The 13,667-nt window shown below is 45.3% G+C and overlaps 2 protein-coding genes across 9 annotated transcripts in view; one reads left to right on the top strand and one right to left on the bottom strand.

Moving 5' to 3' along the window:
- The window catches only part of LYRM4 (LYR motif containing 4), a 113,241-nt gene extending 107,604 nt beyond the window's left edge, over positions 1-5,637 (bottom strand). The window contains exon 1 of the mRNA XM_081245402.1: positions 5,267-5,637. Coding sequence (XP_081101528.1) covers positions 5,267-5,352 — 86 coding nt within the window. The 5' untranslated portion in view covers positions 5,353-5,637. The remainder of the gene's footprint in view (positions 1-5,266) is intronic.
- Positions 5,638-5,698: 61 nt separating this feature from the next.
- Positions 5,699-13,667, top strand: part of FARS2 (phenylalanyl-tRNA synthetase 2, mitochondrial) — a 382,164-nt gene continuing 374,195 nt past the window's right edge. For all 8 annotated transcript variants that reach the window (XM_081245396.1, XM_081245389.1, XM_081245394.1 and 5 more), the window contains exon 1: positions 5,699-6,098. The gene's annotated coding sequence lies outside the window, so the exon portion shown is untranslated. The remainder of the gene's footprint in view (positions 6,099-13,667) is intronic.

Below are 13,667 nucleotides of genomic sequence, written 5' to 3'. Positions count from 1 at the left end.
TCAAGACACCTTGACATCATCCAGCTGCTGTATCAGTTCGAGCAGCCTCATACTCCAGACCTTATCCATGTGAGAAGAGTAACCCCCTACTTATTTAAGCACCGTGGGAAGGTTTCCTGTTACTTGTAGCCAACAGCATTCCTAATGAGATCTGCTTTCAAGGTGGCACACACTTCTAATGCTACTCACCGCTTTCTACCCTAAACGGGAGGCTCATTTTGATTTGCAGCTCTCAACACAACGCGTAGTGTGCAAGAAGTATAATAAAGACTCAACCACTTAATGAGGGATGAAGGAGTTCTGACACTCAGTTGGGTGGCATTTGGGCATTGCTTTTGCCTTTTCTCACATTTTACAATAAAATACATTTTTAATCAGTAGGGGGAAACGGCTGATAAAAATTACCTCTGAATACAATTTCCTCCTGCTTTTCAACAAGTATTTATAAGCATAGAGTAGGTAGGTATTGTGCTAAGCACCAGGAATGCAGAGATAAGATGGAATTTCTGCCTTCAAGGGACAAATGGCTGAAAGACAAGTAAACCAACAATGCTAATGGTGTGATATGTGTAGTAAATATGAGAACACACCACTTCCAATTATCTTCCACTTTATCCAGAAACGAGCTGTCAGCACGGCATCCATCACCTCAACTTCCTGTCCTCTTACATCCCAACTTAAACTCACCTCCTGCAGAGGTGCAACTAAGAAGACGCCTGCTGCAACTAAAAGATCCCGCATGCCGCAATGAAGATCCCGTGTGCTGCAACTAAGACCTGGCACAGCCAAAATAAATAGAGAAAAAAAATTCACCTCCTTCTGCGGTGGAGAAGGGAGTGTTCCGCCTTCTGCTGCGAGCCAGCCCGCCGCCTGGGCCTGCAGAGGCACAGCTTCTCATGGCTTGTCACTTCTCGTGTGGCCGTGCTCTAGCAGCCAGCCCCACTCCCGCACGTTAACCAGGCCTCCGGGCGGGGAGGTGGTCTACACTCACTGCGGCCCTCTACTTCCTTCTGGTTCACTTCTCAGCGCCCACACTCTGGCTCTGTCTTAACCACTTCACTGATGCTGTTCTGGAAGAGGTCCCCAGAGGTCCCTTCGCTGGGGACACTTCTCTCTTCCTTTACTGGACTTTGCTAAAGCAAGTGGCCTGCCCGCAGCACCTTCCCAAACATGCAGCTATTCTGCCTTCTGTGACATTGCTCTCTCTGCTTGCCCTCTCCCCGCTTCTTAGGCTCCACAGCGGTCATTCAAGTGTGGCCCAGGGACCACTGGGGTCTTGCAGACCTTTCAGGGGATCCATCGGGAAAACGTATTTTTATCATCCCAAGGAGATATTTGCCTTTTTCAGTCCCATTCTCTTGTAAGTGGACAGAGGAATTTCCCAGAGGCTAGATGACGTGTGATATAGCAACAGGTTTAGGCAGAAACAAATACAAGAATCCACATGTCTTCCGTTAAGCCAAACACTAAAGAGATTTGCAAAAATGTCAAACAATGTCACTGTCAGCAGTGGTTTTTTTTTTGGGGGGGGTGGGAAGAAAAATGGTTATTCTTCATAAAGGTGTTATTTAGGTTAGTATGCAATGGGTTTATTAGTTTACTTAAAAGTAGGTGCTTTAGGGCTTTCCTGGTGGTGCAGTGGTTGAGAGTCCGCCAGCTGATGCAGGGGACATGGGTTCGTGCCCCGGTCCGGGAAGATCCCACAGGCCGCGGAGCGGCTGGGCCCATGAGCCACAGCCGCTGAGCCTGAGCGTCCGGAGCCTGTGATCCGCAACGGGAGAGGCCACAACAGTGAGAGGCCCACGTACCGCAAAATAAAAAAAAAAATAAGTGCTTTAAAATGTTTTAGTTTTAACTTCTAATATGAAAAATATTGATAACTATGCCTCACATAAACAAGGATTTCGGGGCTCAGTTACATTTAAGAATGCAAAAGGATCCTGAGACCAATACACTGAGAACCACGTACTTAGACTGCGTCTTCCTGGCCTCCTTCAGGGGCTCTTCTTCAGCCAACACCTCAAATTTTGATGTTCTCTACAACAGCATCTTAAGCGCACTAATTTTCTCACCATAAACTAGGATTTCTCAATCTTGGCATGACTGACACTTGGAGCCAGAATACTGTTTCTATGGGGGACTGTCCTGAGCTTGGTGGAATCCCTGGCCTCTAACCACTAGAGGCCAGGGGCATCCTTCCACCAAAATTGTGACAACAAAAATGTCTCCAGACACTGTCAAATAAAACTGGCCTTGGCTGAGAACCACTGCCCTAAATACTCTTCCTGGAAACTTTACCAAATATTAAGATTTTAATTCCACGTATGATAAGAATTCTACTTATTTAGTGCTTGCTGTGCCAGGCACAACTCTAAGCATTTCATACGTATTCACTCACTTAAACCTCATCCCCTCCATTTTATAGATTAAGAAACTGAAGAGTAGAGAGATGAAGTGACTTGCCCAGGGTCACACAGCAAGTGCGTGGTGATGACAACTCCAGGCTTGATTGCTCCTCTGAGCTTTAGTCTCATGTGAATAACTGCCTCTGCTGGGGACCCCAGCTGACATTCACTCAAGATGCTCCAAAAATGAACTGAAAACTCTTCTCTCCACAAGACCAGGTGTTTCTGTATTTCCTAAGTCAGTTAATGGTGCAACTTTCACATTTAACCTCTGTGCCTCAGTTTACCTAGTAACCTAGACATCTTTTTAGACTCTGCTTGGATTCTCTTCTTTACTCCTGAATCCAATCATTCATTGAAATCTAACAATTTTACCTTCTAATTATTGATCGAATGTATCTTTTACCTCTCTCTTCCACTATTCCTGCCCCCACTAGGGCCCTAATCTCTCCTCAGCACTGTCCTAATCAACTCGCATTTGGGGTCCTTGTATCTGGCCCTCACAGTCATCATCTACCTTGCCTCCAGAATGGTCTGGCTAAAAGGCAAGTCTGGCCATGTCACTTTATGGCTTAAAGCTCTTTACCGGCTGCCTGTTAGCTAAGAATAATGTCCAGGTTCCTTATCACGGCCCAGTCCTGCCTTCTGTCACGCCCAAATCACACTTAACTCTCCAGCAGAATTCTATTCTATGACATCACCGAGCACACCAGAAGATCACACTGCTTCATGCCTTTGATCCAGCGCTATCTTCTGGGAAGCGTTTTGATTCAACACCCTGTGCATGCCTGTCACGGCACTTGCCACAGTTTGTGACAATGATTCTACAACTGTGTCCCACAGAGGCTCGTAAAAAAGCCACTGATGGTAGGTGCCTTGCTGAGCCCAGCGCTCTCATCTGTCCATCTCCAGGGGCTGCTACGGCACTGGGCAAAGTAGTTTTGGGAGTGTTTGGGTGCACTGAAGTAAAAGAATACGTAGTAATAGGACCTGTCTGAATGGGGGTGGGGAATGCAGAAGAAAGAGAATGAGGAAAACCTTCCAAAGGTTACACTGAGATGAATCTCAAAGGAAGCGGAGGAACTCAAGACAGAGGTGAATAGCGGGCATGCCAGACAAAGAGGAGTAAAGAGGGAGAGGGTATCCTTGGAATCCACAAAACACAGCTTAGTACAAAAGAAGGACATACTTTGTAACAGTTTATTATCTGAGGAGATAGTAGTGGGAAACCTCAGGTTTTAGGGCCATGATTTCAGGAAACAGTGTAAAGTGATTACCAGATTCCTTTGGATAATACATTTATTTGTGGATAATAAATTTAACTCAAAACGATTACTCAAAGCATAATCTGAACCATTATTTTCTAAATAGGTTACCATGTAATTTCTACTTCCTGCCCACAGGGTACAGCCCTGAGTGACTTACCTGCAGCTCTTGTTTATTTTCTGTAAATTTAAACGACAAAATTTGTCTTCCAGACTGGTGAAAATGATTGGTTTCCACTTATTCACAAGCGTATTTTGTGGGCTCTTTCAACAGACTTGGTTAAATTGTTGGTACTAAGTACTTGGATAATTTTTTGGTTTAAAATTCCACCAGTATACCTGCTGTTTACAAACTTTAGCTTCCAAAGCCAAAGTCATTAAGTGAAACAATGCACTCCCAGAAATGTTTGTTTTTCTTTTTAACTACTGACCAGTTGGATATGACTTCATTGGTGTGACCCAGATGTTCTCAAATTTACAGGATGAGTACCTTTTCTATGCAGGTACCTAAAAATTAGAAAGTCACTGCTTGAGAGGGTTAGTGTCTGATAACCAACACTGCACTGGGTCTACCCATCATAGGGCCTGCCAGCTCATTCACCCAGTGTGAGGGCATTTACCCAACCAGGTCTGTTCCACAGGTCGCAGGTCTGTTCCACAGGCTGGTCAATCATGGAAGGTGAAACCTGGTGTGAAGTGATGAGCTGCCCTTATCATATTCTTGCTTTGGGAATATGGCTCAAACTCAGAGGGTCAGGTAGTTAGGAGAAGACACCCAATCCACAAGGATGCAGAGAGAAAATCCATAAGGTACGTACATTCATGATGAGTCAGAAGTTATAAGTAAGCAGAAAAGAACGCAGATGCTCTGAAGTAGACAAAAGACATATTAAGAGTAAGGATAAGGGACTCAAGATCAAACATGAGAATGGGGCAGGCGTGGAAAAGCTGGGCGCTACATTAAGGACATAAGAGTTTAGATTCTCATTCTCCTGCTGCTAAGATCCTAAAAGCTGGATCCCCATCTGGCGAGGCCAGGATAAACGTTTCAGCTCCTGGAAGCTGGCGAGCCCTTTTTTTCCTTTACCTTCACCTGCGTCTCCTCCTCACAAACCCCGCCCCACCGCCGATGCCACAAGTAGAACAGATCCTGGCAACCCAAAAAGCTAATTAAGACACCTCTGAAATGAAAGGAATGGCTAGAGAGAGCCTTCAGCTGTGGACAAGTGCTACTGACTGGTCACTTCCACGGTCAAGTCTTCCGATTCTACGGAAAGTTCTTACAAATGCAACAAATTGGTCCTGGCTTGAGCACCTGCACCTTGGCATCCAGCTTAAAGGCAGAGACACCACTAACCGCGTTCCCGGAGCAGAACCTCCCGGAGCTCCCAGCGCAGAGCGTCCGACTTGGAGACACATCACTAGACGCGAACGTCTTCTCCCGCCCGCGAAGGGCCATCTCCCGGCCGCCCCCTGAGGGTCCGCGGGCCACGCCGGCCGGCAGGGAGCCTCCCCTCAGGGCGCCCAGGCGGCCGCGCGGGGCAGGGGCTCCCGTACCCCGGCCGCGCCCGCGCCCGCACCTCCCGGGCCGCTCACCTGTAGTTGTAGGCGGAGAAGTGCTTGCTCTCCCTCAGCATCGCCCGGTACAAATCCAGCACCTGTGCGCGGCTGGAGGCTGCCATCTTGGAACGAAAAGAACCCAGGGGGTCCTCTCCGCCGAGGTCCCGAGTTAAACGCGACTCCCGAAACTTCCGCCGCCGCGGGAAGCGCGAGCGGGACACGCGCGCGGGGCTCGGCGCAGGGTGCGGCCTGCGCCCCGGCCCAGGTGAGCTCCGGTCGCGCGTGGCGGCGCAGGCGGGCTTCGGGCAGCTAAGGGGGCGGCGCCGGCGGGAGGTGTTCTCGGCGGCCGCCCCCGCCGCGGGGTTCTGCGGGCAGCGGCGGGCGGAGCGGCCGAGGGGCAGCGAGGGCCGGGAGGCGGATGAGGGGTGTTCGTGCTTCCTCGCGGTGGAGGGCTGGGGTTCGCCGGAGACGCCGGGTTGCTCCGCGTTGCCAGGTTACCGAGCGCGGGCCCCGCGCCCGCTCTTCCGCCCGGGCTGCCCTCGGCGCCGCCTGAGCCGCGGTGCGGGCTGCGCGGGGCGCCGGTTCCGCGGACGCCAGGGTCGGGGCTTCGTGCGGGACGTTCGTCGCGCGTGGACGGGGCGAGAGCGCGCGGGGGACGCAGGGCTCCGACCTGGGGCTCCCCGGCGCTCCGGCTCCGCTCAGGGCGCCCCCTCAGGGGCCTCCGGCGCGAGGCCCCCTTCCTGGGCAAGATGGCGGCGCCCAGGCGGGCCGCGCTGAGGTGAGCTGGAGCCGGGCCCGGAGAGGGCCGAGCCTGCCACGCCCAGGACTTGGACCCCGGGCTGGTCTCCCGTCTCCCGGGGAGCGGCGGGTGAGTGGGGCGGCCGCGCGTAGGGCCCCGGCCGTGGGTCCCTCTCGTGGGGTGGTTAGCTCTCCGTGCGTCCGCAGACTTCTGTCGTCTGATAGTCTGATCTGAGGTGGCCCAGGTTGGAGGCGAGGGTGCTTGACTGGGGAAACCTGAGGGGTTTAAGGACTCTGTTGGGATCCTTTCAGACCCCAGCGAGAAGCTGAGCAAGTTTTCTCCTGACGCTCTTCCCGGCTAAGTTTTCTCCCTTCTCTGAAGACGCCAGATTTTCTGAATCACCTTGTTAGCCGGGAGGATACAGTTGGTGGTTCTGACCCTGGAACGTAGGACCCGGCGCGGGGAAGCCTGAGCTGGTTCTAGTTACTTTGTTTGCAAAGCACTTGTCTTGTCTTTGGAATCTTTGTGTATGTAACCAATGTTGGGAAGAGCCAGTGTTTTCTCCTCCAAAACACTGCGAGGCGTAACTTTATACGTAAGAAACAAGTGGGCGTTCACATCCATCTCTTTTCCAACCACTGAGTTTTGGTTGTGTTTCCTTTTTTTAAGTTTGTCTCGTTTTGAAGTGATACTTGTTCTATGCCAAAGCAACCTCGTATTCTCAGGAACTTTAAGAGCAGGAGACACTTCTCTGACCTTACTGCACTTTAGCGTACTTGTAACCTGGGGTCCTTGCATCCACATGTGCTTGTTATACCTGTTATGTTATCCGTTGTAATGCAGTGGTATTTTTTTAAAGGCACGAAAGACAAAATACTTTTTATTAAAATCCTTTTACGTTTCCTGTTCGATTTTTGTTAACGTCTCATACATCTGTGAGTCTCAGATAAGGCTTTATACAGAGTAGCCAAACTTCTGTTACTCCTGCAGGGTGATCAGGTCATTGGGCAATTCTTGCTTCAGTTTTATTGAAAGGGTTTTTAATATTTTGAGTTTATCCTTTGGCATTACTCAAAGGACTCAAGACCAAGGGACTTGTACATTATTATAGAAAAAGATGCAGAACCGTTTTCTCTTAATATGATACACGATTGAATGCTGATGATGTAAATTAGGTGTGTGGAACCTAGGAAAACTACAGCGTTAATGCAAGTTACAAACAGAGAAAGCTATCAAAGTTAGAAGAAAAAACATGAGTATTATTTTGGTTTGTTTAAAAACAGTGGGGATTGCATTATTTTATTATATTTTGCTTTCATCTAGAAAATGAAGTTGGAATAATTATGATATACAGTTATTTGTCTAATTATCAAGCAATTTAATCATTAATGTATACAATTAACATATCTAAATGATTTTAACTTTGTTGTAATCAAATAAAACTTTCCAAATAAATATCGAAAGTTTAGCTTGTTTGGGTAGTGTAGGCATCTTTTAGTACAAAGAATAGCTGAGGTTAGAGAAATGGTAGCTTCCCAGTTGATTCTAAGCTAAGTCCTCACAAAAAAAAATACTTTTATTATTTTACTTGAAATAATTTGCCAGTATGTTGGATATCATTGCCTTAAAAAACTAATAAAAAATCACATTCCAAAGCTAAATCTCCATTTTTGTATTTCTTCATTGCAGCAATGACTATTTTCAAGAAAAGCTCTATTTGAAGTTGAAAGTGGGATTGGGCCAGAAGCTGAGGATAGACCTTACTCATATGTCCTTTAATATGCATTCTGTTCTGGGCAGAGTATTTTCTTAGATAATGACTATAAACTAGGCATAACCCACTTACTACCATTTAGGCCTCAAAATGCAAAAATTTCTTTAATATCCACCTATCCATAGTTATGAAATTCCTGTAGTTCACTATGTAAAATCATGCATTACCTTATATTAAAATTAGGATTGCTGTTGAGCACTGAATGATTTTTGAAGAGAAATTTCTCCAACCATAACAAGCAGTATAACAGCAATTTATTGTCTTGCAGCTTAAATATTAAAACGATGTGTAAAGAAAATCTTGTATAGGTGGGCAACTTGTGATGTTACGATTTAGAAGTTATTCAACTCCAAATGTGGATCTAAGTCTTTATTATACATAATCGTCATTTGGTTTTATCAGTCCTTCATACTAATAGAATAGGAAGCTGGAAGAGACTTTGTATATTAGCTCCCTCATTTTTAGAGATGAACAGGGAACTGAAGGCCCTTTCCTCATTCATTCCTTCGGCACTCACTGAAAGCTTCCTAAGAGCCATACATCATACAACATGGTGGCGTTACAGTGTGAACTAGATAAGCAGAGTAACAATTTATTTTTGACAGGTGCTATGATAGGGGTAATATTACGAAGTGTTAGGGGAGTACAGAGGAGGGACATTCAACTAGGACTTTGATCTTAAGGGAAAGCATTCCATCAGAGAAGGTATTTCCACAGTGAGTAGTAAGAGCCAAAGGGCGAACATGGAGAATGTGTTGAGTTACAGGTTGTAGTGTACATTCAAAGCAAGGAGGCACGAGGGCGCAGGATCCATTCAGGGAACGCTGTGTGGTGGGGAGAGGGACCATCGATGTGCAGATGTGATTAGCCCTGTACCTGCTTTATCTTTATTATTTTTAAAATTTTTATTTATTTATTAAAAATATTTATTTTCTGTGCCGGGTCTTAGTTGTGACCTGTGGGATCCTTAGTTGTGGCATGCGAACTCTTAGTTGCAGCATGCATGCGGGATCTAGTTCTCCGACCAGGGATCGAACCCAGGCCCCCTGCATTGGGATCGCAGAATCTTACCCACTGGACCACCAGGGAAGTCCCTACCTGGTTTATTTTAATGATGTTTTCTCTGTTCTGGGGATAAGTCATTTTTTTCTTTGATGCATTGGCTAGTTCATACAAGTGAAGTAGAACTTATCATCTGAGCTATTGAAATACAGATTAGGTTTTTAGGTGTTGGTAGACTTTTATTTCAAACCCTATTTTTGGAATCCTCTATTTTAGCAGTGCTGAAATCCTATTTCTTTACCTCTGCATTCAACAAGTAGTTGACCAGCTGGTAGTTCAAGTCCCAGTTCTTGTGGTTACGTGAGGGCTATACATCAAATACTGATCCTGTTTTCCAAGAGTTAGTAGTTTATTATGTTGAGATATGTTCCCTGTATATGCACTTTGGGGGGTATTGTGAATGGATGTTGAATTTTATCAAATGCTTTTTCTGCATCTATTGAGATGATCATGTGGTTTTTGTCTTTTCTTCTGTTGACATGGTGTAACACATTGATTTGTGTATGTTGAACCATCCTTGTGACCTTGGGATGAATCCAACTTGGCTGTGGTGTATGATCCATTTTGTGTATTGTTGTATTTGGTTTACTAGTATTTTGTTGAGGAGTTTTACATCTATATTCATCAAAGATATTAGCCTGTAATTTTCTTTTTTGGTAGTGTCTTTGTCTGGTTTTGGTTTCGGGGTGATGGTGGCTTCATAGAATGACTTTGGGAGTGTTCCCTCCTCTTCAGTCTTTTGGAAGAGTTTGAGAAGGATGGGTATAAGTTCTTTGTATGTGTGGTAGACTTCTCCAGTGAAGCCATCTGGTCCTTTTCTTTGCAGGGAGTTTTTTTTAAATTACGGGTTCTATTTCAATTCTAGTGATCCATCAATTCAAATTGTCTATTTCTTCTTGATTCAGTTTTGGTGGGCTGTATGTTTCTAGAAACCTGTCCATTTCTTCTAGGTTATAAGATCTCAGTGGACAGATGATAGGACAGCTCTTACCCCCGTTAAGGAAAGGGACCTGAGAGGTTAGGTTACTTAGCCAGTTGTACAGGTAGGAATCCGAGGGGGTGGGCCTCGGCCTGGGGTGTGTTCTGTCTAGCTGTGGTACTGGCTGTGATGCTGCACTGCTTCACAGAAGGTCTTCAGAGCCAGCTTCAGGAGTTTGAAGTTTATTAAGTTTTCTTGGGTAACATGGGTAAATTTTAGTCATATTTGAATTTTAATTTAGTTAGATTCTCACTTACTTCCAAAGCCAACTTCTTTATATAGGAAGTATTACAAATATTCAGAGAATCTCAAATGTTGATTTTTATACTAGCTTTCTAGTCTTTTAAGATAAATTTACATGTTTTTCTATTAACATCTCTTGGAAAAGACTTAGTGCCTTTTTTAGGTTGTCTACTCATGTGTGTGTGAGAGATTCACATTTTTGTAGAAGCTCTTTTCAAATATACTTAAAATCTTTTCCTTGAGAATTTTAGAAAGTAACCAGATATTGGAGCTCCGTTCTCTGGAGACTAAGTATTGCCTTACTTGTGGGAAACAGCAGTAAAATTGACAATTGAATTTGTATAAAGTGTATCAAATGTCACTTATAGGAATTTTTTTTTTAAACAAATTATTTCTTTGCCTTCTGTCTGCCTGTCTGTAAGTTCAAGCTCATCTCTCTCAAAAGCTACCTTCCCCTCCTACCTGTGTCTAGGAGAGAGACTAGGCTAAGAGGTCAGATCTGTTTTCAACTGAACTTGTGTCCCTTTAGTTGTTCCCAGGTCACAATAGCTGCTAGATGGATAACTGGTTTCATTAGCCCACTGGTCCTCCACCCTGGCCTCACAGCACAGACCCGAGAACCTTTCACAAATACCAGTGTTCTCGTTCCACTCACATCAAGGCAGTCGTAAGCTCTGGGTTGGGGGCCCAGCAGTAATGTCTTTAAAAAGCGTCAGGGGTTTCAGGGCTCCACCAGGATGGAGAACCACTGCCATCGGCCCAAGTCAGACAGCTGACTGGAATACAGAAGGTCCAGCCATGTTTCTGCCCCTGTGCACGTGACCCACTGCCGGTTCTTTCCAGCACTGCCCTCATTTAGCAGGATGATGTGAGTACCTTCAGGAAGAACACCTCCCATCCCCACATCCCGGTGTCCAGGAACAGCTCAGATGAACGTGGGCCAGGTGTGTGCAAAGTCCTCCTTGTCGGCCGCTTTTACAGGAGGGAGAACCTCGTCTTAAGGGAAAATAAATCCTGTACTTGAACGTTTCCTCCCTTAAGCAGTTTTTAGCATTGATTCTGTCCCTGATCTTGAAATACGAGACAGCTGACCCTCCACCGAGACTTTTCCCTGCCCCATCCAGCCTATCTTCTTGTGACATATGTGCCTTATTCTTTCAAACTCTAACAGTAAATCTATAAATCAAAATCTAATTTTGCATATACAAAGGCCTGAATATATATCTTATCAGAACTGGCCTTAGCAAAACATTCCGTGGAAGATGTGAAGATAATTTCAGGAGTCCTTTGAAAAGAGCCAGTATTTCTTCTTATTTTTTTGCAAAATAGTATGTTTATCAAATAACATTTTGAATGATGATTTTGAATGAAAAATAACATTTTGTAATTCATTAAGGATGAGATTTTCATATGAAGAAGTACTTGTAATAAAAGTGATTTTGGGGACTTCCCTGGTGGTCCGGTGGTTAAGAATCCACCTTCCAATGCAGGGGACACGGGTTAGATCCCTGGTCGGGGAACTAAGATCCCACATGCCATGGGGCAACTAAGCCCTTGTGCTGTAGAATCCGTGTGCTTCAATTACAGAGTCCATGTGCCGCAACAAAAGATCCCACATGCCGCAACTAAGACCTGACACAGCCGCATACATAAAAAAATTTCTTTTTTAAAAAAAAGTGATTTTGTGGAGGAAATTGAAATAATTTTTAAAATGATTATCTAAAGGTGCTTATAGCTTCCCTCAGGGTTATGTGCTAGTTGAAGTTCAGACGACACGAGTCGTCTTTTGGAGCATAAAGCAAAAAAAAATATATATATATATATGGGTAGGATGCTAGATATTTCATGAAATTCAAGGCCGAGTTGAACAACCCTGACAGTTTGAGAACCTGTGGCCTTAGCAGCGGTGGGAATTTGCGAGCTGTCAGTCCAGAGCGGTGGCTCTTGATCCGGGGTGCATGTCAGGCTCACTGCTGATGTCAGGACTCCTCCCACAGCTGTCAAGTAAAAACCTCTGAGTAGCTTCCCAGGTCATTCTGATGTTCGGCCATGACTGAGGACCTCTGGCCCCAGTGCTGCCACCATGATGAGTGACTCGTGAAGGCACACATGCCCATGAGGCTTTTGGGAACCTTGCAAAGCTGGCCTCCTGCAATTGTGGAGGGCAAAGACTTGTTGCTAACTCTTCTTTGTTCCCCAGCACCTCTGCTAAGTGCCTGGTGAATATTTGCAGATCAGTTTCATTTCTTGTAAGGTGTTCCAGAATTCAAGCTGCCCTCTAGATCAAACTGATTTTATTCCCTTAGATGAGCACAGGCCTATGTGCACAAATATTAAAACAAAGGCACATGAAAGACCAAAGAGGCTGTTCTCAGGAGGTTTAAAGCAGGGCAGGCAGGCCCAGTGTTATGGGAGTGATGGGCTGGTGGAGGGGAAAGGATTCCTGAGCAGGAGCAGCAGACAGGAGATGTCCCTTTGTCCAGGCTCCCTGTGGGACTGGGAGCACCCGGAAGGCTCTCTCTGCCCATCTATTCCTGCCTATACATCAGGTAACACAGGGCCAAATACGTGTCATAGTTATACCTTCAAGTAAAATTCCCTGTGCTTCTCAGATGCAGGCTCACTATACTCCTGAATCACCCTCGGAATACCGCGGGGGAAGGAGAAAGCCGGCAGACTGTACTTTGCAATTACACTTTTGAGGAAAAGAAAAATGGGTACCAGTTCCAAACGGGTGGCTGTAGGTACTTTTTAGTTACAACAAACATTTTTTTATTTACCAGAAAGATCCCAGCTCAGAAGCAAAGAAGATGCAGTAAAACTTGCTAAAGTTAAGGACCACCAACTCCCAGATGCCTTAAACATCTGTTCTTAAAGTCAGATGATTTCCCAAATAACCTCTCTGGGGTGTAAAGGGTGCTAGCAACACCAAAGCTAAAATTTGTTTTTCTGTAATGGCATATTATCAGACATCCCATGTTTAGAAGTGAATGTGTTTAAGATTTGAAAGATATTTATGGACTTTTAAAAATTAAATATTTATATATCGTAATTTACTCGTAGTATGGAAGAAAGGCATTTTTCCCTTGCTCAGCGTTATTTAAATATTTTTTTCAGTAAAATCCCAACATCACATTGTCAGTTCTCACCCTTCACTTTAAGGACTGTCCTTGTGCCCAGCCCACTGTGGATCGCTCCACATAGTAAATGAGGGAAGTTGAGCAGAGTGGGTACTTTTGAGTTGGTATCTTATATCTCTCTCCATTTGGACTAGAGGCCTACTCTTCACAAATATTTTCTCTAAAGTTACACTTTACCTGTAATTAAATTCTAATTTCAAATAAGCAACCCTCGATTACTGACCTTTTTCAACTATTGCAGTATGATCCTGAAATGGGTGAAGTAATGAACATAGCCCTGGAAGGTCAGAGGTCAGCCAGGCTCTGCCCCAGGTGTGTGACCTGTGACCAGATTGCTTTTTCCTACTTAACTCCTCTCTTCAGTCCAAATCGGAACTGAAATAGGCTGTGCTCTCCTTCTAGGGACATTGCCAAGATTAAGAACATATTCTCATTACTTGTGCCGTAAGCTGTGGTCCTCCCCATGGGGTCCTCCCCACCCCATTCCCCCATTCCCCACC

The sequence above is a fragment of the Mesoplodon bidens genome (assembly GCF_964165515.1).
Source record: "Mesoplodon bidens genome assembly, chromosome: 10".
NCBI classification, from domain to species: domain Eukaryota; kingdom Metazoa; phylum Chordata; class Mammalia; order Artiodactyla; family Ziphiidae; genus Mesoplodon; species Mesoplodon bidens.
This window is presented reverse-complemented; position numbering and strand designations above follow the sequence as displayed.